The 25032-nt window shown below is 41.3% G+C and overlaps 1 protein-coding gene across 1 annotated transcript in view; it reads left to right on the forward strand.

Moving 5' to 3' along the window:
* GEN1 (GEN1 Holliday junction 5' flap endonuclease) overlaps nucleotides 1-25032 on the forward strand; it is a 48193-nt gene that overhangs the window by 18360 nt on the left and 4801 nt on the right. The window contains exons 5-14 of the mRNA XM_060188413.1: nucleotides 3987-4163; nucleotides 6095-6205; nucleotides 9398-9471; nucleotides 13470-13561; nucleotides 16986-17136; nucleotides 17413-17449; nucleotides 17561-17641; nucleotides 18949-19079; nucleotides 20463-20524; nucleotides 23458-23598. Of these exons, the coding sequence (XP_060044396.1) occupies nucleotides 3987-4163; nucleotides 6095-6205; nucleotides 9398-9471; nucleotides 13470-13561; nucleotides 16986-17136; nucleotides 17413-17449; nucleotides 17561-17641; nucleotides 18949-19079; nucleotides 20463-20524; nucleotides 23458-23598 (1057 nt within the window). The remainder of the gene's footprint in view (nucleotides 1-3986; nucleotides 4164-6094; nucleotides 6206-9397; nucleotides 9472-13469; nucleotides 13562-16985; nucleotides 17137-17412; nucleotides 17450-17560; nucleotides 17642-18948; nucleotides 19080-20462; nucleotides 20525-23457; nucleotides 23599-25032) is intronic.

Genomic DNA, 25032 nt, shown 5'->3' on the forward strand with positions numbered 1-25032 from the left:
GAGGCTCTGTGCTCTTCTGTTTTGTTTGATTTCTTTCTTTTTTTTTTAAATTAATTTATTTATTTAAGAAAGGATAGATTAACAAAATCATAGGATGGGGAGGGGTACAACTCCACACAATTCCCGCCACCCAATCTCCATATCCCATCCCCTCCGCACTAGGTTTCCTGTTCTCTATCCCTCTGGGAGCATGGACCCAGGGTCATTGTGGGGTGCAGAAGGTGGAAGGTCTGGCTTCTGGAATTGCTTCCCCGCTGAACATGGGTGTTGACTGGTCAGTCCAGACTCCCAGCCTGTCTCTCTCTTTCTATAGTAGGGTGGGTCTCTGGGGAAGCGGAGCTCCAGGACGCATTGGTGGGGTCTTCAGTCCAGGGAAGCCTGGCTGGCATCCTGATGGCATCTGGAACCTGGTGGCTGAAAAGAGAGTTAACATACAAAGCCAAACAAATTGTTGAAGAATCATGGACCCAAAGGTTGGAATAGTGGAGATGAAGTGTTGGGGGGTACTCATTGCAAACTCTAGTGTATTAACTGCTTTCAGGTATATATTTGCCCTAGTTTATGGATACCTGTGAACATATGCTCTCTCTCCTGGAGCTTTGTTTGATTTCTATCAGAGCACTGCTCAACTCAGCCTTATGGTAGTGCTAGGGATTGAACCTGGGACCTTTGGTACCTCAGATGTCACTGTTTTTGCATGACCATTATGCTATCTCCCCAGCCCTTCATCTTTTTTTTTTTTATCATTACCAATTTTTTTTATTATTTCTTTATTGGGGGATTAATGTTTTACAGTTGACAGTGAATACAATAGTTTGTAAATGCATGACATTTCTCAGTTTTCCACACAATAATACAACTCCCACTAGGTCCTCTGCCATCTGTTCCAGGCCCTGAACTCTGGCCCCCACCCACCCCAGAGACTTTTACTTTAGTGTAATACACCAACTCCAGTCCAAGTTCTGCTTAGTGTTTTCTGTTTTGACCTTGTTTTTCAACTTCTGCCTGTGACTGAGATCATCCCATATTCATCCTTCTGTTTCTAACTTATTTCTCTTAACATGATTTCTTCAAGCTCCATCCAAGATGGGCTGACAGTGGTGAAGTCACCATTTTTAATAGCTGAGTAGTATTCCATTCTGTATATAGACCACAACTTGCTCAGCCACTCATCTGTTGTTGGACACATGAGTTGCTTCCAAGTTTTGGCTGTTACAAATTGTGCTGCCAAGAACATATGTGTACACAGATCTTTTTGGATGGGTGTGTTTGGTTCCTTAGGATATATCCCCAGGAGAGGAATTGCAGGATCATAGGGTAGGTCCATTTCTAGCCTTCTGAGAGTTCTCCAGATTGCTCTGGTTGGACTAATTGAAATTCCCACCAGCAGTGCAGGACCCCACAACTTCTCCAGCATTTGCTGCTGTTACCTTTTCTGATGTATGACATTCTCACAGGAGTGAAGTGGTATCTCATTGTTGCCTTGATTTGCATTTTTCTGACAATCAAAGACTTGGAGCATTTTTTTCATGTGTTTCTCAGCCTTTTGGATCTCTTCTGTGGTGACTATTCTGTTCATGTCCTCTCCCCATTTTTGGATGGGATTGTTTTCTTGTTGTTGAGTTTGGTAAGCTTTTGGTAAGCTCTTCGCATATTTTGGTTATTAAACTCTTGTCTGATGTATGGCATGTAAAGATCTTCTCCCATTATGTGAGGGGTCTCTTTGTTTGGGTAGTAGTTTCTTTTGCTGTGCAGAAGCTTTTTAATTTGGTCCTGGAATACCATCACACACCTTCCAGCTTTAGTGCTGGTGTGTATGTGTGTGTTTCCCTTTATGTAGGTTTATGCTTGCCTTAGTCTTCTTTATAATTGGATTTGTTTTATTGAAGATGTCTTTAAAATTTATACGGAAAAGAGTTCTGCCAAACTGCTAAATTTTTTAAAGAAAGAAAGAAAAGATACTAAGACTTCGAGCTTAAATTACATAGTAACAGCTTTTAAATTAATAATAGCATAGTTAAACTCATTGACTTGACCATCATGCAAGAAGAATGGCTACAGTGTCATGAATTTAAATAGCAGTGTGGTTAAATAAACAGTATTTTACAGTAGTGCCAGCAGCCAGAAAGGTGGCTTAGAGGATCGAGCACATAACTTTGTGGGTCTGAGAATCCAGGCTGATTCCTGGCACCACATAAGGCCAACAATGCTCTTATTTCTCTGTCTGTCTCATAAAAAATAAATACGTACAAATTTAAACAGAAGTCCAGACCAGGTGATGGCACAGCCAGCTGAGTGCCTGTGTTTCCACGGTTCAGACTCCCATCCCCCATCTGCAGGGGGAAAGCTTCATGATCCGAAGCTGGGCTCCAGGTGTCTCTGGATCTCCCCCTCACCTCTCAATTTCTCTCTGTCTATATCCAATAAATATTTTTTTTTAATATTAGGAAAAAAAAAAAACATGGCAAGCTATGTGTCCTGGGAAGTTGCTCAGTGGTATAGAACCCGATTTTCCAGCATAATGTCCTGAGATTGATCCCCCAACACAGCATGTTCCAGAGCAGTTACTTGGCTCATTCTTATTTATTAATAAGTAAATCTTTGATATGTAAAATATATATATATATATATATATATATTGAACAAAGCAATAAGAGCTGAGCAGTCTTTTTTTTTTTTCCCTAAAAATTGAGTGTGGACTGCTTTTTTGTTTATTTTTTAACTTTCTATATTCTTCGAATCATTTTGTTGGGGGCTAATGGTTTACAGTATAATTGTTGACACAGGGCGACAGTTTCTCCTCTCTCTAGAATAGCTGTCTGCAAAGCACCCTCAGCACCAAATTAGTTCCCTTAATTGACATTCAAGTGTTGCGTTTTGCAGGCCTACGTGACAGCTCACCGGTACTGGCTTGTGTGTAAGCCAGGTACAGTCCGCAGCATCCCGCATGCGCATGGAAACACCATCACACACCTGGGAGCTGTAGTGCTGGTGTGTATGTGTGTTTCCCTTTATGTACGAAACATTTAACATGGAGAGGTGAAGCTCTGGTGATGACAAAAAATAAAACTTTCAATTTTCCGTAACAGAAAATTAAAAAAAAAAAATTGGTATTAAAGTAACCCATCATCAATCTCAAACAATTATCAGCTCTTGTTTTTTCTACCCTCCACTCATCCCCTCACCCCCACATTATCCTGAAGTAAACCCAGACAAAAAATTTTACTGTCTGTATCTTGATACCTTTGCCTAAAAGATGAGCACTCAAAAATTAATAAATAGGGAGCCCGGCGGTAGTGCAGCGGGTTAAGCACATGTGGCACAAAGCGCAAGGACCAGTGTCAGGATCCCGGTTCGAGTTTGAGCCCCCGGCTCCCCACCTGCAGGGGAGTCGCTTCCCAGGCGGTGAAGCAGGTCTGCAGGTGTCTGTCTTTCTTTCCCCCTCTCTGTCTCCCCTCCTCTCTCCATTTCTCTCTGTCCTATCCAATAACAATGACATCAATAACTTTTACTCTCTTACCAAAAAGTTTGCCAGCAGTATCACAGGAAAAGGAGTAGAAGAAAGCAATTCCAGTTCCAGTTAAACCACCCCCCCAAAAAAAATAAATAAATAAAATAACTCGGCGTGAAGCTAGCAAAGGAGGTACAAGGACCTGTACAATGACGATTGCCAGGCCTTGTGAAGAGTAACGGCAGGCAGCATGAAAAAAAATGGAAGAACGTCCTTAGTCAAGAGTTGGAAGGATAAAGATCATCCCAAAGTGATCGATAGATTCAGCACGACACCTACCAAATTCTCAGTGACAATTTTCAAGGAAACTGAACAACATAATCCAGGTTTACAGCTGTTTGTGAAGTATCATGATTCCTAAAACGCCCTAGCGGCTATATTAGCGCTTTGTATTAAAGGAGTCAAACATCGGAAAAAAAAAAAAACTTAGGCTGCAGATGTCCTTAGAGCTTTCGCATCCACGCTTCCTTTTCAGTGCCTCGATATGCTGGAAATCTTGGGGATTCCCTGGGTCCGAGCCGCTGGGGAGGCGGAAGCCATGTGTGCATACCTCAATGCCAGTGGCCGTGTGGACGCCTGTCTCACCAACGACGGAGACGCCTTCCTGTACGGAGCCCAGACCGTCTACAGGAACTTCACTATGAACACCAAGGTAGCTCTTCTTACTCTTTTTCAGCACTTGTTTTAAAGGTGACCTTTTTTTTATATATTTATTTATTTATTTTCCCTTTTGTTGCCCTTGCTGTTTTGTTGTTGTTGTTGTAGTTATTGATATTGTCATTGTTGGGTAGGACAGAGAGAGATGGGGAAGACAGAGGGGGAGAGAAAGACAGACACCTGCAGACCTGCTTCACCACCTGTGAAGCGACTCCCCTGCAGGTGGGGAGCCCGGGGCTCAAACCGGGGTCCTCAAGCCGGCCCTTGCGCTTCACGCCACGTGCTCTTAACCCGCTGTACTACCTCCGAACTCCCAAAGGTGACCCTTTTGAAAGGCGTTTGTAAATGATTAAATAACCATAGACAATGCCTTCATACCTGGAACAAAGCAAGTGAGAAATAAAAATTTTGTATTATACAAAATAGCTTTGCCCATAGCCCTTCTCTTTGAATTGTGGTATTCTTGCCTTCGGAGTTTGATTTAGGACTAGCGTAATTCTGAGTTGATTTCAATCACATACTGCGAACTTGAATATAGGATTTAATTGCTTTGACTCAGAATTTTCACTTTTGGTAACATTCCATTAAAAACAGCTCCAAATTCGCAGGGATGTTAACTGTAGCATTGCTATTAATTACTTAAAATTGATAAACATCCAAATGTACGTTAATAAGGAGTGACTAAGTGCAACTAGGTTCTTAACGAGGGGAGGTACCACTAATGGGTGTTTTGGTTATTAAGTGTTCAAAGACTAGGCAAGGGAGGATGAAAGCCAGGATTGATCAACTTGTCAATTTTAATTCTCAATTGAGTGTTAATAATGTTCTTACTGAGACACACTTCCTAAGTGTCCATTTAACATAAAATATGCAACTGTCTGTCACATGTACACATTGTAACTGTTTTTAATATATCAGAAAACAGTCATCATAAAGGAATACATTATTGATCTTAAGAATATCCATCCAGGTAGCTTAGTTTGTAAAATAAATTTTATCCTATTGTCACTTGAAAATATGAGTAATTGGGTGGGGAAGACATAATGGTTATGCAAACAGACTCTCATACCTGAGATTCTGAGGTTCCAGGTTCAATTCCTAGTACCATCATAAGCCAGAGCTAAGCAGTGTTCCGCTAAAAAAGAAAAAAATATATATATATATATTTCTTTTTATGGATAGATATATCCCTATGTATGTGTGTAGGTTTCTGAACTAAAAATATATTTATATAAAAAAAGAAAATATGGGAGTCAGGAGGTAGCGCACGTGGCGCGAAGCGCAAGGACCGGTGTAAAGATCCTGGTTCAATCCCTGGCTCCCCACCTGCAGGGGAGTCGCTTCACAGGCGGTGAAGCAGGTCTGCAGGTGTCTGTCTTTCTCTCCCTTCTCTGTCTTCCCCTTCTCTCTCCATTTCGCTCTGTCCTATCCAACGATGATGATGTCAATAACAACAATAATAACTACAACAATAAAACAACAAGGGCAACAAAAGGGAATGAATGAATGAATAAATAAATAAATAAGAATGTTTAAAAATAAAAAAAAAAGAATATATTCATCATGCTGTTGACAATAAGTAACTTTAGGTGATGCAGTTATAGGAAATGTTAACTTTCTCATATCCATTTTTCATTGTTTAACTTTGTGAGGTGAAATGTACTTTTGTAGACACCCAACATAATAAGACCGCACACGCGTGCGCGCGCACACACACACATGATTACTATAGTATTAGCCATTTTTGAAACTGAATTTCCTTTTAATATTGAAATGTTAGAGTCTATGGAAATTCTGCTCAGGGTATTGCTTTGTAAACTTACAGCAATAAGTAATTAAAGAAAACTGAATTTTAAAGAGTGTTTAGTATAGAAATGTTGATTCTTTTGGAAATGAAGCTGTCAACGAGCCTGTGCTTCCTTCCAGGACCCACATGTCGACTGTTACACAATGTCATCCATCAAGCAGAAGCTGGGCTTGGATCGAGATGCACTGGTCGGACTAGCGGTCCTCCTTGGCTGTGACTACCTTCCAAAGGTTCCCAGAACGTTGTTTCTGATCACTATTCACAGGGAGTCGTGTCTTTTCTGAGATCTTGCAGAGAGTCTAATTCACAATCTTAATTTAGGTATAGTAAACTATACATTAAAATAGTGAGCATTTCAGGACTGCGTTAAAAAAAAGGACTCATTGTGACTCTCTCAGAAGCAAAAGTAAAGTAGCCAGCAGTGCTGAAGATGGAATCTCAGCAGACCACTATTCCCGATTAAAAGATTGGCATTCAAGGGTCACACGCTCCTCAGCTCCTCAGCGAAGTCGGATCTCTCCTATCACGCCAGTTGCTGTCAATTATTTGCTCGTCAGTCTCCACTGCAGCCTTCCAGCTGTGCACATGTTCAGTGCTGTTATTCTTGTTGCTAAGCAACACATCATTGTTCTGCCCCCTCTGCCCCTTAGCGCTGTATTGAGTCTTGTTCATAAAACCTTATTTCTATATCACCAGATAGTGAGCATAATGGTCTAACTAATCGATGTAGCAGGTGAATCAGGCATTCAGAATTAGAAGGAAAAGCCCGTTTTCTGAGCTGCCATGTCTCCCAGTATAAAGCGAGCTGGACAGTAGCTCTGGCATTATGTGGCTGCTGATCATCTGTCTCCTGGCTGAATTCCTTGTTCTATTATATGCTCTTTGCTGGAGGGAATTCTAATGAAGAATGATGTAATTTTTCAGTCACCTGAGTTGAGGAGAAAGAGGAATTAACAAGATAGTAAAATTATTAACAGTAATTTGTTTTGTTTTATTATTGTTATTTTTATTTGATTTATTTATGTATCACCAAAGCACTGCTCAGCTCTGGCTTATGGTGTAGGGAGAGTAACCTGGGACCTCAGGCACTAGAGTCTTTGCATACCCATTGTGCTATCTACCTGTCCCATCACAGTAATTTTTTAAAAATTTTTATTAGTGATTCAATATTGATTTACAAAACTAGAAGACAACGGGGGTGTAATTTCACACCTTTCCCACCACTAGAGTTCTGTGTCCCCATTCCCTCCATTGGAAACTGCATTAGTTCTTCCAAGATCACAGATATGGGTTAATCTTTATTTGCTGGATAGAGACAGTCAGAAATTGAGAGGAAAGAGGGTGATAGAGAGGGAGAGAGAAAGAGAGCGGCCCTGCTTCACCACTTTTGAAGTTTTCCCCCTACAGGTGGGCCTGGGGGGCTCGAACCTAGGACCTTGCGCGGGTTGGCTTATTTCTATCTATCTATAGTTACATAAATTTACCCCCCTTTTTTCTTTTCTATGGTCCTGCCTTCTCTTCCTTTCTAAGTCACACCTACTACTTTTTTTTTTTCACAGAGAGAAATGGAGAGAGGAGGGTAAGACAGAGAAGGGGAGAGAAAGAGAGACACCTGCCGACCTGCTTCACCACCTGTGAAGCGACTCCCCTGCAGGTGGGGAGCCGGGGCTTGAACCAGGATCCTTAGGCCAGTCCTTGTGCTTTGCGCCACCTGCGCTTAACCTGCTGCACTTACCACCCAATTCCTATACCTACTACTTCAGAGTGTCTTTTTTTTTCTTCCCTTCTTCTCTCTCTGGGCTTTGATGAACTTAAGAGTTCCAGGCCCTCTGGTCATCTTTCTCTAACATTTACCCCTCTGGGAGTATGGACCAGAGTTCTTTATTGGGTGCAGAAGGTGGAAGGTCTGGCTTCTGTAATTGCTTCTCTGCTGAATGTGGGCGTTGGCAGGTTGATTCATACTCCCAGCCTATAACAGTAATTTCTAAGTTATGTCATTAGTGGCCAAGTAGAGAAGAAAAAATATATATACATATATATTTATATTTGTATTAAATTTCTTTATTGGGGGATTAATGTTTTACATTTGACAGTAAATACAATAGTTTGTACATAACATTTCTCAGTTTTCCATGTAACAATACAACCCCCACTAGGTCCTCTGTCATCCTTTTTGGACCTGTACTCTCCCCCCCATCCACCCCAGAGTCTTTTACTTTGGTGCAGTACACCAACTCCAGTTCAGGTTCTACTTGTGTTTTCTCTTCTGATCTTGTTTTTCAACTTCTGCCTGAGAGTGAGATCATCCCATACTCATCCTTCCGTTTCTGACTTATTTCACTTCACATGAAATCAGTATTTTTTTTTTTTAACAAGTAAGAAAAGAAAGAGGAAGTGATCCAGGTCACTTGGTAAAATTTGTGCCTTATCATATGCAGAGCCCGAGTTTCCAGCCCAGGCCTCACGCGAGAGCACCAAAGATTGCCTTGTGAAAAGCTTCCTGGATGCCGGACCAGTACAGTGATACCCCTACTCCCTCCTTCTCCCCTCCCCTCATATTTTATTGGCTCACACCCTCACTGTCTAAATGTTTTTTTTAAAAGAAAGAGGAGTTTGAGTGGAAGCAGTACTGGCACTAAAATACTAAAATACCAGGACTGCTTTAAAATAAATAGTCAAGCAGTTGAGGAGAGATAGCATAATGGTTATGCAAAAAGACTTTCATCCCTGAGGCTCCATAGTCCCTGGTTCAATCCCCTCCATAAGTCTGAGCTGAGCAGTGCTCTGATTAAAAACTAAAAGTTAATAATAATTAAAAAATCAAATTTAAGAAACAGTAAAAATCAAAGGCGGAAAGAAATTTCCATAGCACATAAAATACATTACTATATTTCTCATCCTGAGACAGAAGGCCTATACTTTGCTTATAGTTTTATTATAATTACATCTACAATAGCTCAGTGTTGAATGAAATGACTTGAACTCTCAGAAATTTAGCTACAGTGTTTTTATACTGTGAACTCAGCTGTTTTGACCTTTTCTGTTCCTGTGTGTAAGTAAATAAAACCTCCGTCTACCTATATTCTTTTTACAGAAAGATACTTATGTCCATTTAGCAACCTGTAAGTTCCCAAGGGCTTTAAGATTTCATTACATGCTAATATAAAAAGGAAACGTCTAGCAACTAGTAAGCAAAAGCCACAAGCCCTGAGAGACTAGACAGGATGCTGGAGACCCTTTTGTGCCATGTGCTGCCCTGCCATTTTCGTTGCTGAGGATCTTGTGTGCAGTGAACTTGCGTGTCATTTCTGTATCTCCACATTCATTCAGTGGTACAGTCTGTCACTGGTTTACTGTAATCCACTTCATTTGTGTGTTCCCTGCTGATTAACTTTGAAATTTCTCTTCCCGCTCTCTGTCAGGGAGTGCCTGGAGTTGGAAAAGAGCAAGTGTTAAAACTTACACAGATTTTGAAAGGACAGAGTTTACTGAAGAGGTAACAAAGCTTTACTTTTCTCTTCTGCCATTGACTGTTGTGATTCTAACTGACCGTTACCAGAAGAGCTGTGCTTTCTATAAGAAAAGTTGATGTTTCCAAACTGATCTTGGTTTTCATTTAAAAAATATGTCTTGTATCCTGAAGTTCTTCAAAGGAAGGATGAGCGAATATGTCCTAAGCCAAGACAAAATTTTTTCCCAATATTATTAGCTCAGTCTGAGCATGTCAGATGAGCTTATTTTTCACTACAGGCATTTGCCACAGACTGTTGTAGGATTTTTTTTATCAGGAAATAAAGGCAAACACAGCGTCAGACTGCTTTCTTGTCTAAAACTCTCTGACATTGTGTTCATCTTCTGTAAGTGAAATGCCTGATGTGCAGCAAATATTTAACGAGTAACATTTGATCAGAATGTTTACTTGACCTCCTTTGTTCTGTAGTCAAAGACTTAACTGATGCAGGAGTCTAATTAGACGCTGCGGTTTGAGAATTATGACAACGAGATTCAGAATAGATTACGGTCTGTTAACTCTACTGCTTACTGTTTTGAAAGGGTGGACTATACTTATAAACACACTGCTTTATAAACGTGATATTAATGTTGACAAGCTGGACCCAGTCTTAGAAGGAAAAAAGGAAGGACATGGGGGGGGGGGATTTAAAACAGCCTTGCTTCTGATAGGACCGAGATGGTGAGAATAAAAGAAACATGAAGGGGGCATGAATGAGAAGAGGATCTCAAACCACTGCTCTTCCCTACGATACGTCTCTTTTAACTGCAAAGCTAGTGATAGGTCTAAGATTTTAGTAGGTCTGTTTAGTAGGTCTTTCTGTTAACATTTACCCCTCTGGGAGTATGGACCAGAGTTCTTTACTGGGATGCAGAAGGTGGAAGGTCTGGCTTCTGTAATTGCTTCTCTGCTGAACGTGGGCATTGGCAGGTTAATTCATACCCCAAGGGGTTGAACCTGAGGCGTAAGGAGGCCTCAGGCATGCAAATTGGTGCTCTGATAGAGTTATTCTCCATGGCCTCAGTTTTACTTTAAGTTCTGTTGACTGTTACTTCAGTAGCAACCAGTGCTAATTTTAGTAAAAATAGTCATAATAAATAGAACAACAACTAGTACCAGTGAGAACTGTGCTTGAACTAGGAGAGTAGCTATGTTGGTAAGCAGTGTTTAGAGAAATAGCAAGGACAATCTAAAGGAGAAGCAAGAAAATCTGTGCTCACCATTTTATTAAATGCTTGTCTTCTTGAGAATAATGAGGTTGTATTTCTTGTTATAATCATCTGTCATTCTTTTTTTTTTTCTTTTCTTCTGCCTCCAGGGTTATTGCTGGGGCTCAGTGCCTGCACCATGAATCCACTGCTCCTGGAGGCCATTTTCCCCCTTTTGTTGTTGTTGTAGCCTTGTTGTGGTTATTGTTGATGTCCTTCATTATTGGATAGGACAGAGAGAAATGGAGAGAGGAGGGGAAGACGGGGGAGAGAAAGATAGACACCTGCAGACCTGCTTCACCGCCTGTGAAGCGATTCCTGTGCAGGTGGGGAGCCAGGGGCTCGAACTGGGATCCTTACACTGGTCCTTGCGCTTCATGCCACGTGCACTTAACCCACTGTGCTGCCGCCCAACCCCCCCATCTGCCATTCTTATTCGCTATTGATGTTGAATGATTTCATCCTACTTGTTTTTAACTTTTTAAAAAATATTTTATTTGTTCATTCATTTATTTATTTATGTATTATGGGGTGAGAGATGAGGGATCAGAGAGAAAGAACCAGAACATAGCTAACTCCAGCAAAATGGTGCAAGGGGAGAACCTGAGGCGTGAGGAGGCCTCAGGCATGCAAATTGGTGCTCTGACAGACACAGCTATTCTCCATGGCCTCCGTTTTACTTCTGTTGACTGTTACTTCAGCAGCAACCAGTGCTAATTTCAGCAAAGTTCTGCTTGGTGTTTGCAGTAAATGAGTCAGTGTTTCCAAAGTGATAATAGTGATAATAAATAGAACAACAACTAGTACCAGATGTCACACAGTGAACTAAAAAAGTTACTTAACTTAGTGGTGGCCCAGAGTTATTGCAGTGGCTAGAGCTTTGAAACATGGAGTCTCAGGTTCAATTTCTGGCATCACATACACCAGAGTGATGTCCTAGTTTCTCTCTCTAAGGCTAATAAATACATCTTAAAAAAAAAATCAGGGAGTCGGGCAGTAGCACAGTGGGGTAAGGGCGCATGGATGGAGCAAAGCGCAAGGACCGGCGTAAGGATCCCAGTTCGAGCCCCCGGCTCCCCACCTGCAAGGGAGTCGCTTCACAGGCGGTGAAGCAGGTCTGCAGGTGTCTGTCTTTCTCTCCCCCTCTTTCTTCCTATCCTCTCTCCATTTCTCTGTCCTATCCAGCAACAACAACAACAACATCAATAATAACTACAACAATAAAACAACAAGGGCAACAAAAAGGAATAAATAAATATTTTTTAAAAATTGATAAGGGCCACAAAATGGAAATTAAATAAATAAATATTTTTTTAAAAAAACATCATTTACCTCTTTAGTTTCTGAGCCAGAAACTAAACTCATTTGGGTAGTATGCTTTCTGGCCATGTACATGGCCCAGCTCCACCTTGCTGAAGGACGCATTGGTGCCGTGTTCTTTTGTTTTCACTCTCTACCTGCTTCTCTGCTTCTATCTAAAAATAGAATATCAAAAAAAATTTAAAGGCTTTAATTTCTGGGATTAGGAGCCCCTTCCGAAGGGATCTGTTGTTACAATGCACAAAGCCTTTGGTCTGGCCCCAGGTGATGTGTTAATAATGAGAGGGTCACAGCAGCAGAGCAGACACCATGGGTGTTGTGGCAGTGTGGTGCCTCTCTGCCTCTTCCCCTCTCTCTCCGTGAACTAGAAAGCAGTGAGAACTCAACCTGTGACAGGTGGCATTGCGTGTGTAGAAGCTGCTGGTGGTGGAAACCAAAGGAAAAAGCTTCAGTTTCTGTTAAGGGGGGACATTAATTCAAAGTCTGGGTGGTTTTATGTTAACCTGGAACTTCAGTAAAAAGCAATGAACTTTGATTTAGAAATTTTTTATTTATTTATTAATGAGAAAGATAGGAAGAGAAAGAGAAAGAAACAGACATCATTCTGGCACATGTGCTGCTGGGGATTGAACTTTGATTAGAAATATTTTTTTAAAAAAAGAGATTTTATTTATTTATTAATGAGAAAGATAGGAGGAGGGAAAGAACCAGATGTCACGCTGGTACATGTGCTGCCGGGGATTGAACTCAAGACCTCATGCTTGAGAGTCCAATGCTTTATCCACTGCACCACCTCCCAGACCACTTATTTAAAAATCTTAACAGCAATATTCATTTTTCTTCAAGTTGCCTGTTAAGCAAATGGGCTTCACTCTCTGCATAAGAGATAAGGGCATAGTTTATGGCCTTACCACCCTCAGCACCTCCGACCTCCTCTGATCTCAGGAGAGTTAAGGACATGATGACTTCAGCTAATCTAGATTTTTCCAAATTGCTTTTACCCAGAAGCATGTGATTTCTGACATAGAGGAAAGACAAAGAGAAGTATTTCTGACAAAGAGAAATATTTGTCTTCCTGCACACAAAAAGAAATAAAAAGCAAACGTGTAAGTCATTCTCCCTATATACTTCTGCTTAAGTTAGGATTCTTCAAAGATAAAAAAAAAAAAAGGTCGAATAATACAGGAATATGCATACTCACATCTACCTGCATGTGTCTCTTAACCATCTTGACTGCAAACTCTGCTGTTTAGGAGGCCACGAAACTGCTACATAGACAAATAATTTCCCCAGGCTATGCCAGCAACTCAGTCACCCATCAAAGAGAAAACAAGTTGACAGGTGGAAGGGAACAGAATAGCCTGACACTTGAGGGAATGCAACACTTCAGTAACCCTGCTTTTTCTTCCTTTTTCTTTTTTTGTTTTTGTTTCTCTTAATTATCTTCTGTGAAAGGTTTGATCAGTGGAATGAAAAATCTTGTGATTCTAACCCACAACCACCAGTCATTAAAAAGCTGGCCCACTGCTCCATCTGTTCTCACCCAGGTAAGTAGTCATAGAGAACGCTATTTCTCCTCTCCCCCCTCTTCCCCTCTTTTTCCTTCTCTGTGCTCTCTCCTCTAGCCAAAAGAAGTAAGAAAGAAAAGAAAAGATAAGATGGTTACTGGTAATGATGAATGAGCACACCAAGCCCCAGTGATAATACTGATGGCAGGAAAAAAAAAAAAGCTCTTATATACAAGACATCCTGGCAGCTCATCTTTTAACACATATACTGCCTTACTTGTCTTAACCTATTTTCATTACATTGAGAAATCCTAGATAAAATCATAGGTGAAATAAAAGTATAGGTAAGAGGCCATTCTATAAAACTATAATAAAATGACATTGTTTTCTCATTGATGATTTAATAATAACAATTAACAAAATTGTAGGTTAGGAGGGATACAATTCCATATAATTCCTACCACCAGAGATCTGTGTCCCATCACCTCCATTGGAAGTTTCCCTGTTCTTTACTCCTCTGGGATTATGGGCCAAAATTCTTTTTTCTTTTTTAAAATTTTTTTATAATCTTTATTTTATTTATTGGATCGAGATAGCCGGAAATCTAGAGGGAAGGGCATGATAGGGAGAGATAGAGAGATACTCATAGCCCTGCTTCACTACTCGCAAAGCTTTCCCCCTTGCGGGTGGAGACTGGGGGCTCAAACCTGGGTCCTTACGTATTGTCACATGTGTGCTCAACCAGGTATGCCACCACCCGGTCCCTGGGCCAAAATTCTTTATGGAGTGCAGAAGGTGGAAGGTCTGCTTCTGTAGTTGCTTCTCTGCTGAGCATAGACATTGGCACTTTGATCTGTACCCCTAGCCTATTTCTGTCTTTCCCTAGGGGGGTAGGACTCTAGAGAGGTAAGGTTCCAGGGCACACTAGTGAGGTCATCTGCCCAGGGAGGTCTTGATGGTGTCATGGTAGCATCTGCAATTTGGTGTCTGAAAGGCAGTTAAGATATAAAGCAGGGCAAGTTGTTTAATAGGAACTTAAAAGGTAAGAATAGAGCAGGTGGATCTAAGGGTCTTCATATGGGAAGAAACTAGGAAGTCTATTTTAGATATATTCTAAGGGGCCCATGTCATTAGTTTTTTTATGAGCCCAACAACTAACATGCAGGTGGACTAAAAGTATTGTCTGGGAAGGTGGTGTCAGAGCTGAGAATAGGACTAGAAAGCTGGATCAGGGCAGAGATCTGTATAGCTCCCAAACATGAGGAAAGTATATAAATACCATTAACTGTTAGCCCCATCGATCTGACCTTAGGCCCATGTCTATTCACGTTTAACACAGAAGCCTGTGTGACCTCTGAGTCCCTGTCAGTCTGAGCCCACAGTCTGTGGTCACAGCTGGGAACATTCTAGACAGCACTCATTTCAGGACCCGTCTTCCTCAAGTGGCAGTGTGACCCAGCCTCCCTTCAGAGAGTGGGGCAGTCAATTTAAGTCCTATCACTTGCATAGTCTCTTCCATATTCTCAAAACAATGTCGGAGATGGTCACACTTCCCGCTGGACGTGAACCAGGACCCCATGCCTATACCACAGTCAGAATTTGTCCATGTTTTCTCAGTGACCTTTAAAAATATGGTAACGGGGGGTCGGGAGGTAGCGCAGCGGGTTAAGCTCAGGTGGCGCAAAGTACAAAGAACGGCATAAGGATCCCGATTCAAGCCCCTGGCTCCCCACCTGCAGGGGGGGTCACTTCACAAGCGGTGAAACATGTCTGCAGGTGTCTGTCTTTCTCTCCCCATTCTCTGTCTTCCCCATCTCTCTCCATTTCTCTCTGTCCTATCCAACAACAGCAATATCAGTAGCAACAATAATAATAACTACAACAAAACAACAAAGGCAACAAAAGGGAATAAATAAATATTAGAAAAGATTTAAAATATATGAGGAGTGCATTGCTGTCTTCCTTTAACACTCTTGCTGAAGTGTCCATTTCATGAACTAAGTAAATAATCTTGTGTTGGCCTAATAGTTATAGCTCCCTTTCCTGACATGTAGCTGCCACATAAAACAGTTTTCTCTTGTTGGCTATTATAAATACATAGTTTCAGGTTATAAGTTAACACTCAGAATAATCTACTATACATATACATATACATATATATATATATTGTCATGGAGCTCAGAGTCTCCTTAGACAAAGAACTATTGTATTGTTTATTACTCTTTTCAGCATAAAGATATTGAAACTCTTTTGTATGCGAGACATCCTGTTTTTAATTTTTTTTAATAAAAATATAGGGTTAGAGAGGTATAATTCCACAAAATTCTCACTACCAGAGTTCCATGTCCAGCACCTTTATCAGAACCTTTCCTATTCTTTATCCTTCTGGGTACATGGACCCAGGATCATTATGGAGTGCAGAGATGGGAGCTCTGGCTTCTATAATTGCTTCTCTGATGGACGCGGGCATTGGCAGGTTGATCTATATTCCCAGCCTGTTTCTATATTTCCCTAGTGGGGCAGGGCTCTGGAGAGGTGGGGTTCCAGGGTACATTGCTGAGGTCATCTGCCCAGGGAATTCATGTTGACATCATAGTGGCATCTGCAACTTGGTGCCTGAAAAGCATTAAGATATAAAGCGGAGCAAGCTGTTTAATAATCAGGAACCTAAAGGTAAAAATATAGCAGATGAGATTTGGGGGTCTCCATTTTGGAAAAAGCTAGTAGGTCTATTTTAGGTATGTTCCAAGGGACCCATGACTTTACTAATTCTTCCCTGAGCCTGACAGCTAACATGCAGGTAGACCCAAGGTATTGTTTGGGGAGATAGAGTCAGAGTTGGAAATAGGACTAGAAAGCTGCATCAGGGAAGAGAGTAGCTCCCAAACGGGGAAAGTATATAAATACCATTAACTGTAAACCCCATCGAACATTCTAGGAACATTCTAGGCTGCACTCATTGCAGGACCCATCTTCCTCGAGTGGTACAGGATTTTGGCCCAGCCTCCCTGTGGAGAATGGGGCAGTCCCTACCATTGACCATCCACATTGAGGGCAAGGTCCTATAGAAGCCCACAGGAGGGTCCACTATGCTGTTCCTGATGGAGATGACTTGTGACACTGGAGAGAGAGATGTTAGAGGTCTAGGCTCATCATGTCTGTGTGGGAATCCCAGGATAATGGGGTGGCCTGGTAGTGACTAAAGTCTTCATTAAGGTGTGCCAGTCTCTTGCTCTTATTCAGCTTTTGTAGCCCTTACTTTGTCTGACAAAGTTAGACTTGAAGTGATTGAGGGAAGTGAAATAGAAAGTAAGTAAGGAGGGTGTCTACATCTAAGTAGAAACTATTTGACTAAGTACTTTATAGTGTTTGTTTTAGGTCTTTCTACTTGCTTGCCTGCACCTATTGAGTCACTGCAAACCCTCATGCACAAAAACCATACTACTTTTGTGTTTCCTTACAGGTTCCCCTAAAGATCATGAGCGCAATGGGTGCACATTATGTCAAAGTGACCGATACTGTGAACCACATGATTATGAATACTGTTGTCCTTGCGAGTGGCACCAGACAGAACACGCCAGGCAGCTCCATGCGGTGGAGTACAGTATTCGGAAGTAGGCTTGCCCCCCACTCCTACACACACTGTTGACAGAGTTCCACATGACCTCCCCTCGTGTCTAGACTAATACCATCTCACGAAACCCCATTTTTGATTCTGTTCAGCAATTAGACTGTCTCACAGTATAATGGCTAATAGTTATTCAGAGAAAGAAGCTTGATGACTAGACCACTGTGAAAGAACATTTTTCGTTAAATGAGAGGAGATTGGATGGGATTTCAGCGTCCGTCTAAAATTGATAGCATTAATAACAAATATAATTTATTTTCAGGAAAGCTTGCAGTTGTGAGGGCTTCCCATTCCATGAGGTAACAGTTAATATTTAAATGCGCGTTTATTTCAGAAGCTTTTCTTAGCAGCTAGAAACCTTAACTCCTTTTTCTTTCTTTTTTTGTTTTTTGCTCTTTCTTTCTTTCTAGGTTATCCAAGAATTCCTTTTGGATAAGAATGAGTTGGTGAAGGAAATCAAGCACCAAAGACCTGATTTGTTACTGTTTCAGGTACTTGAAATTCAGTTCTTATTACTTCGGTATGAAGTTAAGTATTTAGAAGATGAAACAGGATGTTAATGTTGTTCTGATAAGAAAACTTAAACATAACTATGTTGATTGCCCATGCATTTTCCAGCTTTTATTCCTTTGCCACACCACGGCCATATTTTTCAAACTGTAAGATAAATCATAATTGTGATTTTTTTTTTTAAAGGAAAATTTAAATGTGTGTTTATTTACATGGCACTTGAGGATGTGTTAGGTTAGAAGGAATGAGAGAGTATCGGGATCATCTGTTTATACTGTTATAAAAGGCAATGCCACGGGGCTGGGTGGTGGCACATCTGGTTGAGTGCTTGTGTTACAGTGCACATGGACCCAGGTTCAAATCCCTGATCCCCACCTTCAGGGGAGAAGCTTCATGAACAGTGAAGCAGGGCTGCAGGTGTCTCTCTGTCTCACTCCCTATCTCACCCTTCCCTCTAAATTTCTCTGTTTCTATCCAATAAATAATAAAATATAAAAAGTAATTTTTTTTTTAAAAAAGGGAATGTCATTTAGAAGGACATGGTGGTTTTTTTAGTCCATGACTGAAATTTAAATGTGAGTAGACTGTTGAAGCCCTATGTAATTGTCAAAAGAGAATTGGTAGTACTCATCTCATGAAGCCACTGAGAATAAATGAGAGTATTTATGTCAGACACGAATAGCAGATACAAGGGGCACAGTAAGTGCTAACTACTCGTTGCTTCTTGGTGTCAGTGACAGATGGGGGCCAGCACAGTAACACACCTGGATAAGGAACTGCTTTGCCAGGTACCTGACACAGGTTCGAGCCCAGCCCTCCGCACACTGACTGAAGCCCCAGTGCTGTGGGGTTTCTCTCCCTCTCTATATCTGTCTATCTGATAAAAAGGTAGCTCAGAATGCTGGAGGCCTGGTGGCATTAAAAAAATACTAATAGGATGGCAACCAACATTTCTTGAACACTTAACACCTGCTGTTATGTTTAGCACATTGCATGTAATCTCAGTCTTCACAATCTGTGAGCTGGGTTCTGTTTTACAGACGGAAAGCCTGAGGCTAAGAAAGGTGGTGTCCTCTTTCTCCTCCTGGGAGCACGTGAGCTAAAGTCATATTCACGAGTGAGCTGCCTAAGGCCGTTGTATTGTGTGGTTCGCGTGAGGGTGCTTGAGAACATTCTCATGAATATTACTTTAGCGCATATGCTCCCTGAAGGAAAAAGAAAACACCACCTGAGAGTGTGGCTTGTCTCTAAGAAATGCAATCTTATTTTATTTTTACTATACTCACAGAGATTTACTCTTGATAAAATGGAATGGCCTAATCCCTATGCATGTGAAAAATTGTTGGTGCTTCTAACCCACTACGACATGACAGAGAGAAAGCTTGGCAGAAGAGTCTCGTACCAACTGCAGCCAATCCGGTAACTGTATAAAGAAGTCTGCGTTACTGTTTGAAGGTCCGATGACTGAAATACTCTGCTAATACTAGGATTCATAGAGTTCTTGATTTCATAAAGGTGGAGGAAAAGGCTATTAGAATATTGAAAACTTTATTCAGGGCTCAGAGCAGTCAGGATCCTTTCATAAACTCATGCTTTCATCCACTTTTCTGATTCAAACACCCACGACTAATAAACTTTGAAAGTAATAGAAGAAGATACTGCAAACATAACCAGATCACTGTCTCAGTAGATGAGAAACAGAAATGCCAAGTGGCTGCGGGAATTGAAACTGAGACGTGAACCTCAGGGAAGGGCATAGAAGTGGCATCATACTATTGCTGCGACTTTTCGAAAGGATTGAAATTTTTTTTAATGAAAAATTTACAGATGAGACTCACAGGAAAAATACATAAACTACAAAAGAACGATGATCTGAGCATGTTTTTTTTTTTAAATGAAAATAATAGATGCCAGGAGATAATGGAGTAGTTCTTCAAAACCTTAAGTAAAAATTGGTAACCTAGAAATCATTAAGTCATCGGTCCTTGGAAAGAATTTCTCAGCTATGTGAAGACTCAATAAAATGTGCATTAGCAAGAAAAAAAAAATTGATTCCAGAGCAGATATGTGGATCCTTAATGCTTGTGCTTAATGCATGATGATAATGAACTGTCAAGATGCCTGTTCACGTTTAAGGTTAGCCGCTAATATATTCAAAATACAATCTGTCTTCTAAATGAATATGTAAAACAGAATGTAAAACCACTAAACCAAAGGAACACCGGGAAAGAATGGGGGACTGTAACAATGCCTTGGTAACATAAACAGAAAATTGGAGAACAAGTCTAACTGCATTGATTATCCTTAATAAATGCAATAGGGTTAAACTCGCGCATTTAGAGATCGTACTGGAAGAGTAAACAAAACCTGAAGCATTCCCGTGCAGAGCGTAAGCAGAGTAAAACCACAGAGTAAGGGGATCTAAACGATTGTCCCAGAAAATAACTATTAAAGTTTTATAGCAAAATTAACAGTGGCCAAATAGATCTTAAAGCAGAATTCATACTTTTGGGAAGAATACTGAGTAATATTGAAAGGGACGAATCTACAGTCAGGGCCAGGCAATTATAAAGCCTTTGAAGCTGAGGATGAAATCGTCCTTTGAATGAACTAGCTAGAGGAATTACCTGGGTAGCAGCTTTTTCCTTAGTTTCCCTTAGTTTGGGTTTTTGTTTGTTTTGTTTTTGGTGTTTTTTGTTTGTTTGTTTGTTTGACTGTTGTAAAAGTCCATGAAAATTAAATGACTCTCCATAGTAAAAAATTTCAAATAACAGGACTTCATTAGATGAATTTGTTTTTCAGAATTGTTAAGACCCGAATTAGAAATGGAATTCATTGCTTTGAAATAGAATGGGAAAAGCCTGGTACGTATGTCTACCTGTTGCATACTTTTAAGCAGAATGCATAGCATTTGACTGTACGTATTTAATAAATTGTGTGTGTGTGTGTAAAAGGAAACTTTCATGTGCAACTAAGATTAACTTTATGGTGTACTAGTATTGTGCAAATAGGCTTTGACTGATAGTGAATATGGAAAAAAAAAGACTTTGTAATTGCTGGGGTTTCACCACTTCAAGTTGACATTTTTTTCTTCAATATTTTGTGTGTTTATTTGGATAGAGATAGAGTGAAACTGAGAAAGAAAGAGGACTAGGAAGGGAGGAAGAGACACCCGCAGTATGCACCACTCGTGAAACTCACTCTGCATGTGGGAACCAGGACTTAAAGCCAGGTCCTTGCCTGTGGGAACATGGGTGCATCACCACCCTGCCCTCCAGGTCGACGTTTTCCAGTAGAAGGCAGGTGTGGGGCATGTAGGGAGGGTGATACCTTACCCTGTAGAGCACACACATTCCTGAGGACCTAGGTTCAAGTCCCCAGTCCCACCTGCCCAAGTGATGGAGCGGTGTGGCGGGTGTCCCTTCTTTCTGTGTCTCTCTCTGTCTCTCACCCTCTCAAAAAGGAAAGGAGGAAGGAGGGAAGGAAGGAAGGAAGGAAGGAAGGAAGGAAGGAAGGAAGGAAGGAAGGAAGGAAGGAAGGAAAAGGGAAAGGCAAAGGCAAGGCAGGGCAGGGCAGGGCAGGGCAGTAGGGTCTTGCAGGCACTAAGCCCCAGAAATAACCCTGTCGGCAGGAAGGAGCTGGAGGGTGAGTCAGAGGGAGAAAGAGCAGAGGGCTCCCAGCACCAGGGCGTCCCCCACTGTCTTAGTCCTCTCATCTGGTTGGTGCCCTAGACACTCAAACTTGGGTCAAGCACATGTCAAAGCATATGCCTGTGAATATGAAATTTTTAAGTAAATTTAACTGTATTAAATAGGCTTTTTTGTAATTAATATTTAAGAAGATGATATCTACCTGCAGGGGAAACTTCACCATCAATGAAGGAAGTCTACAAGTGTTTCTCTATTTCCCCTTCCCCTCTCAGTTTCTTTCTCCTGTCAAATAAAATAAAAATGAGAAGATATATATATATATGTATATATGTATATATATATATATTGAAGAAGATAATGTGGGATTTTTTTTTGAGGAAATAAAAACTTACAAATAATCTGATCATGAATTTCATTGTTTAGCGGAGTCTAAAGAAATCAAGGTCACTGGGAGTCGGGCAGTAGCACAGCGGATTAAGCGCATGTGGTGTGAAGAGCAAGGACCAGCATAAGGATCCTGGTTCGAGCCCCCGGCTCCCCACATGCAGGGGAGTCGCTTCACAGGCGGTGAAGCAGGTCTGCAGGTGTCTGTCTTTCCCTCCCCCTCTCTGTCTTCCCCTCCTCTCTCCATTTCTCTCTGTCCTGTCCAACAACAACGACATCAATAACCACAACAATGTTTAAACAACAAGGGCAACAAAAGGGAAAATAAATAGTAATAATAAAAATTTTAAAAAATTAAAAGAAATCAAGGTCACTGATAGCACTAGTAACATCTTGTACTCTTCCTCTCGTACCCTGTTCTTTTAAGATTTCATGTGAATTTATAACTTCTGACTGAAATACAGTGAACTCTTGAATTCAAAATGGAAGGAAAACAGATCATTTTTAAAATGCAAACAATTTTACATTCATTTATCTTGAAATTAAAGTGTGTGCCTATATTTCAGAGGCTGAGAATAGATTTAGTCAATGAACATTTAAACTAGTGTATTTTGAAAAATGAAATTATGAAGAGTTAGATAAGTCATTCTAAGGGATGATAGGGAAACAGAAAACCAAAGAAATCTGAAAACAGTTCAGGACTAGTTCAGCCGGCTGTCGTGTGTCTTTTCTTTCGGTCAAGAAAGCACCGCCAACAGTGTGTCGGGGTGTCTAGACTGTCCAGAGCTGTATTTGTGGGGCAAAACCCCAAGCTAGTCTAAATGAGAAACACTTTACGTTCTCCTTTTTCCATTATTTCTAATTTAAGTTCATCATCAGGGGGCCCATGTATGGACCCAGTGAGCGTACATGTTACCAAGCCTAAGAACCCAGGTTCAAACCCTTGTTCTCACCTGTGTGTGTGTGTGGAGGGGGGGCGTTCAGGAGGTGTCTACAGGTGTTTCTCTTTCTCCCTTTCTGTCTTCCCCTTTCCTTTTGGATTTTCTAAAGTCCAAAAAAAAAAAAAAAAAAAAAAAGATAGGAGCTATGGATTCACTTTGTAGGCACAGAACCCCAGTAATGTTCCTGGTGGCAACGTAAAAAATATATATTAAATGTATCAGCGAATACTTTAAGACCCTATTCTCTTACGACTTTGTCCTCTGAAGAAACACAAGAGTCCATCCCGCTCTTTATGTCATTGTAACTGTACATGTGGGCATTCTCATTGTCATTTACCCACTGTGTAAGTCCAAAAAGCCTAGGTGTGTCGTCAGGACACTGATAGCCTCTGAAACGAATCTCTAGGAAGGTGTGATCATTTTAATGACCCTTTCAATTCCGTTCCAGTCACCACAACAGAATACTAATGTTTATGTTTCAGGAAATGATGACCACTCTCTATCCGAAATGTGAACACTGAGCAAACTATTAAAACCAACTAACCTTATCTGAACAAAACTTCCTCAACTCTGAGTTACTCCTGCCATCTCTCAGGCAAAAAGATTTAAAATTCCTTTAAAGTTTACTTTAAAAGGAATCTCATGAGTTTCTGCTAGGTAGAAGAAAACTGATTCTGTACTAAAATGTAAAATGAGACAGCAGAGCAAGATTCGCAAGTAATTATGCAGTTATGAATGACTTTGGGATTTATTCAGACAAATGGAATTTTCCAATAAAAATGTGACTGTCTGACCATTCTTGATGCATTTTCAACCTTGTAGAACATTATGCCGTAGAAGATGAGCATGGAGAGCTCTTGCTACAAACAGTAGAAGAACAAGCATTGTTTGAGGCAGCTTATCCTGAGACTGTCGCTAGTTACCAAAAACAAAAGCTAGAAGCTCAAGGCAAGAAACAAAAAAGTAAGTGTCACCATGTGGCAGCTTTTTTTAATTTATTTTAAATATTTGTTTATTCCCTTTTGTTGCCCTTGTCTTATTGTTGTAGTTATTGTCACTGTTGTCGTCGTGTTGGATAGGACAGAGAGAAATGGAGAGAGGAGGCAAAGACAGACACCTGCAGACCTGCTTCGCCACCTGTGAATCTATTCCCCTGCAGGTGGGGAGCTGGGGGTTCGAACCAGGATCCTCATGCTGGTCCTTGCGCTTTGCACCACGTGCGCTTAACCCGCTGCGCTACCGCCCAGCTCTCCATTTGACAGCTCTTATGCCACCCACAAATGCATAGAAGAGCCATCAGTTCTGCTTGAAAATAGAACGCCTTCTAAATTTTGCAGAAAGTTCTTTAAAATGATGAATAAAGACTTTTTGTTGCTTGTTTGTCTTGACATCCTTTTAAAGCCAGTTGCAGGGGCTGGAAGATGGCTCACGTAGTAGGACAGAGGTACCTTGCCGTGAGTAAGATCTGGGTTCAAGTACCAACACCATATGGGGTGCCGTGGCACTGGAGAGCTTTGGTGCTGTGGGATTTCCCACCCTCTGTCCTTTGCTCTGAAATAAAAAGATGAAAAAAAATTGTGTAGGAGTGGTAAAACTGTGCTTGTGTGAGACCTTAGCACTGAAAAGGGGGGGGGGGGAGGAAGGGAGGGAGGAAGGAAGGAAAGAAGGAAGGAAGGATATGCCAGATGCAGCAAAAAGATACTCAGCATGGAGAGCACAGACCTTGCATAGGTAGATAAATAAGTTCAGTCCCCTGGCACTGCATGCAAGCAAGCAGTGTTTTGGTGTCTCTTGTTTTCTTTCCCATAAAAGAAAGAAAGAAATCTTGGGGGGTGGGGGAAGCTAAGAAGCCAGGGAAGGGGGTCCGGCAGTAGTGCAGTGGGTTAAGCACATTTGACACAAAGCACAAGGACTGGAGTAAGGATCCTGGTTCGAGCCCCCGGCTTCCCACCTGCAGGGGAGTCGCTTCACAGGCAGTGAAGCAGGTCTGCCCCTCACTGTCTTCCCCTCCTCTCTCCATTTCTCTCTGTCCTATCCAACAATGAACGATATCAACAACAACAATAATAACTACAGCAAGGCTACAACAACAAGGGTAACAAAAGGGGGAAAAAATGGCCTCCGGGAGCAGTGGATTCATGGTGCAGGCATTTCTTCTTCTTCTAGCGTTTGCCCTTCTTTTGTAGCCAGTCAACAGTGTCAGGTTGAGCCTGATGTAAAGTTTCGAGACCTCCTTTGAATCTGGAGAGGTGGCAGGCGTTGACTATGTGGGTCATAGTCTGTTTGGAGCCGCAGGGGCAGTTCGGGTCGTCTCTGGCTCCCCAGTGATGGAACATAGCGGCGCACCGGCCATGGCCTGTTCAATAGCGATCGAGGAGGGCCCAGTCATAACATACT

This window comes from Erinaceus europaeus, chromosome 3, assembly GCF_950295315.1.
Source record: "Erinaceus europaeus chromosome 3, mEriEur2.1, whole genome shotgun sequence".
Classification (NCBI taxonomy): domain Eukaryota; kingdom Metazoa; phylum Chordata; class Mammalia; order Eulipotyphla; family Erinaceidae; genus Erinaceus; species Erinaceus europaeus.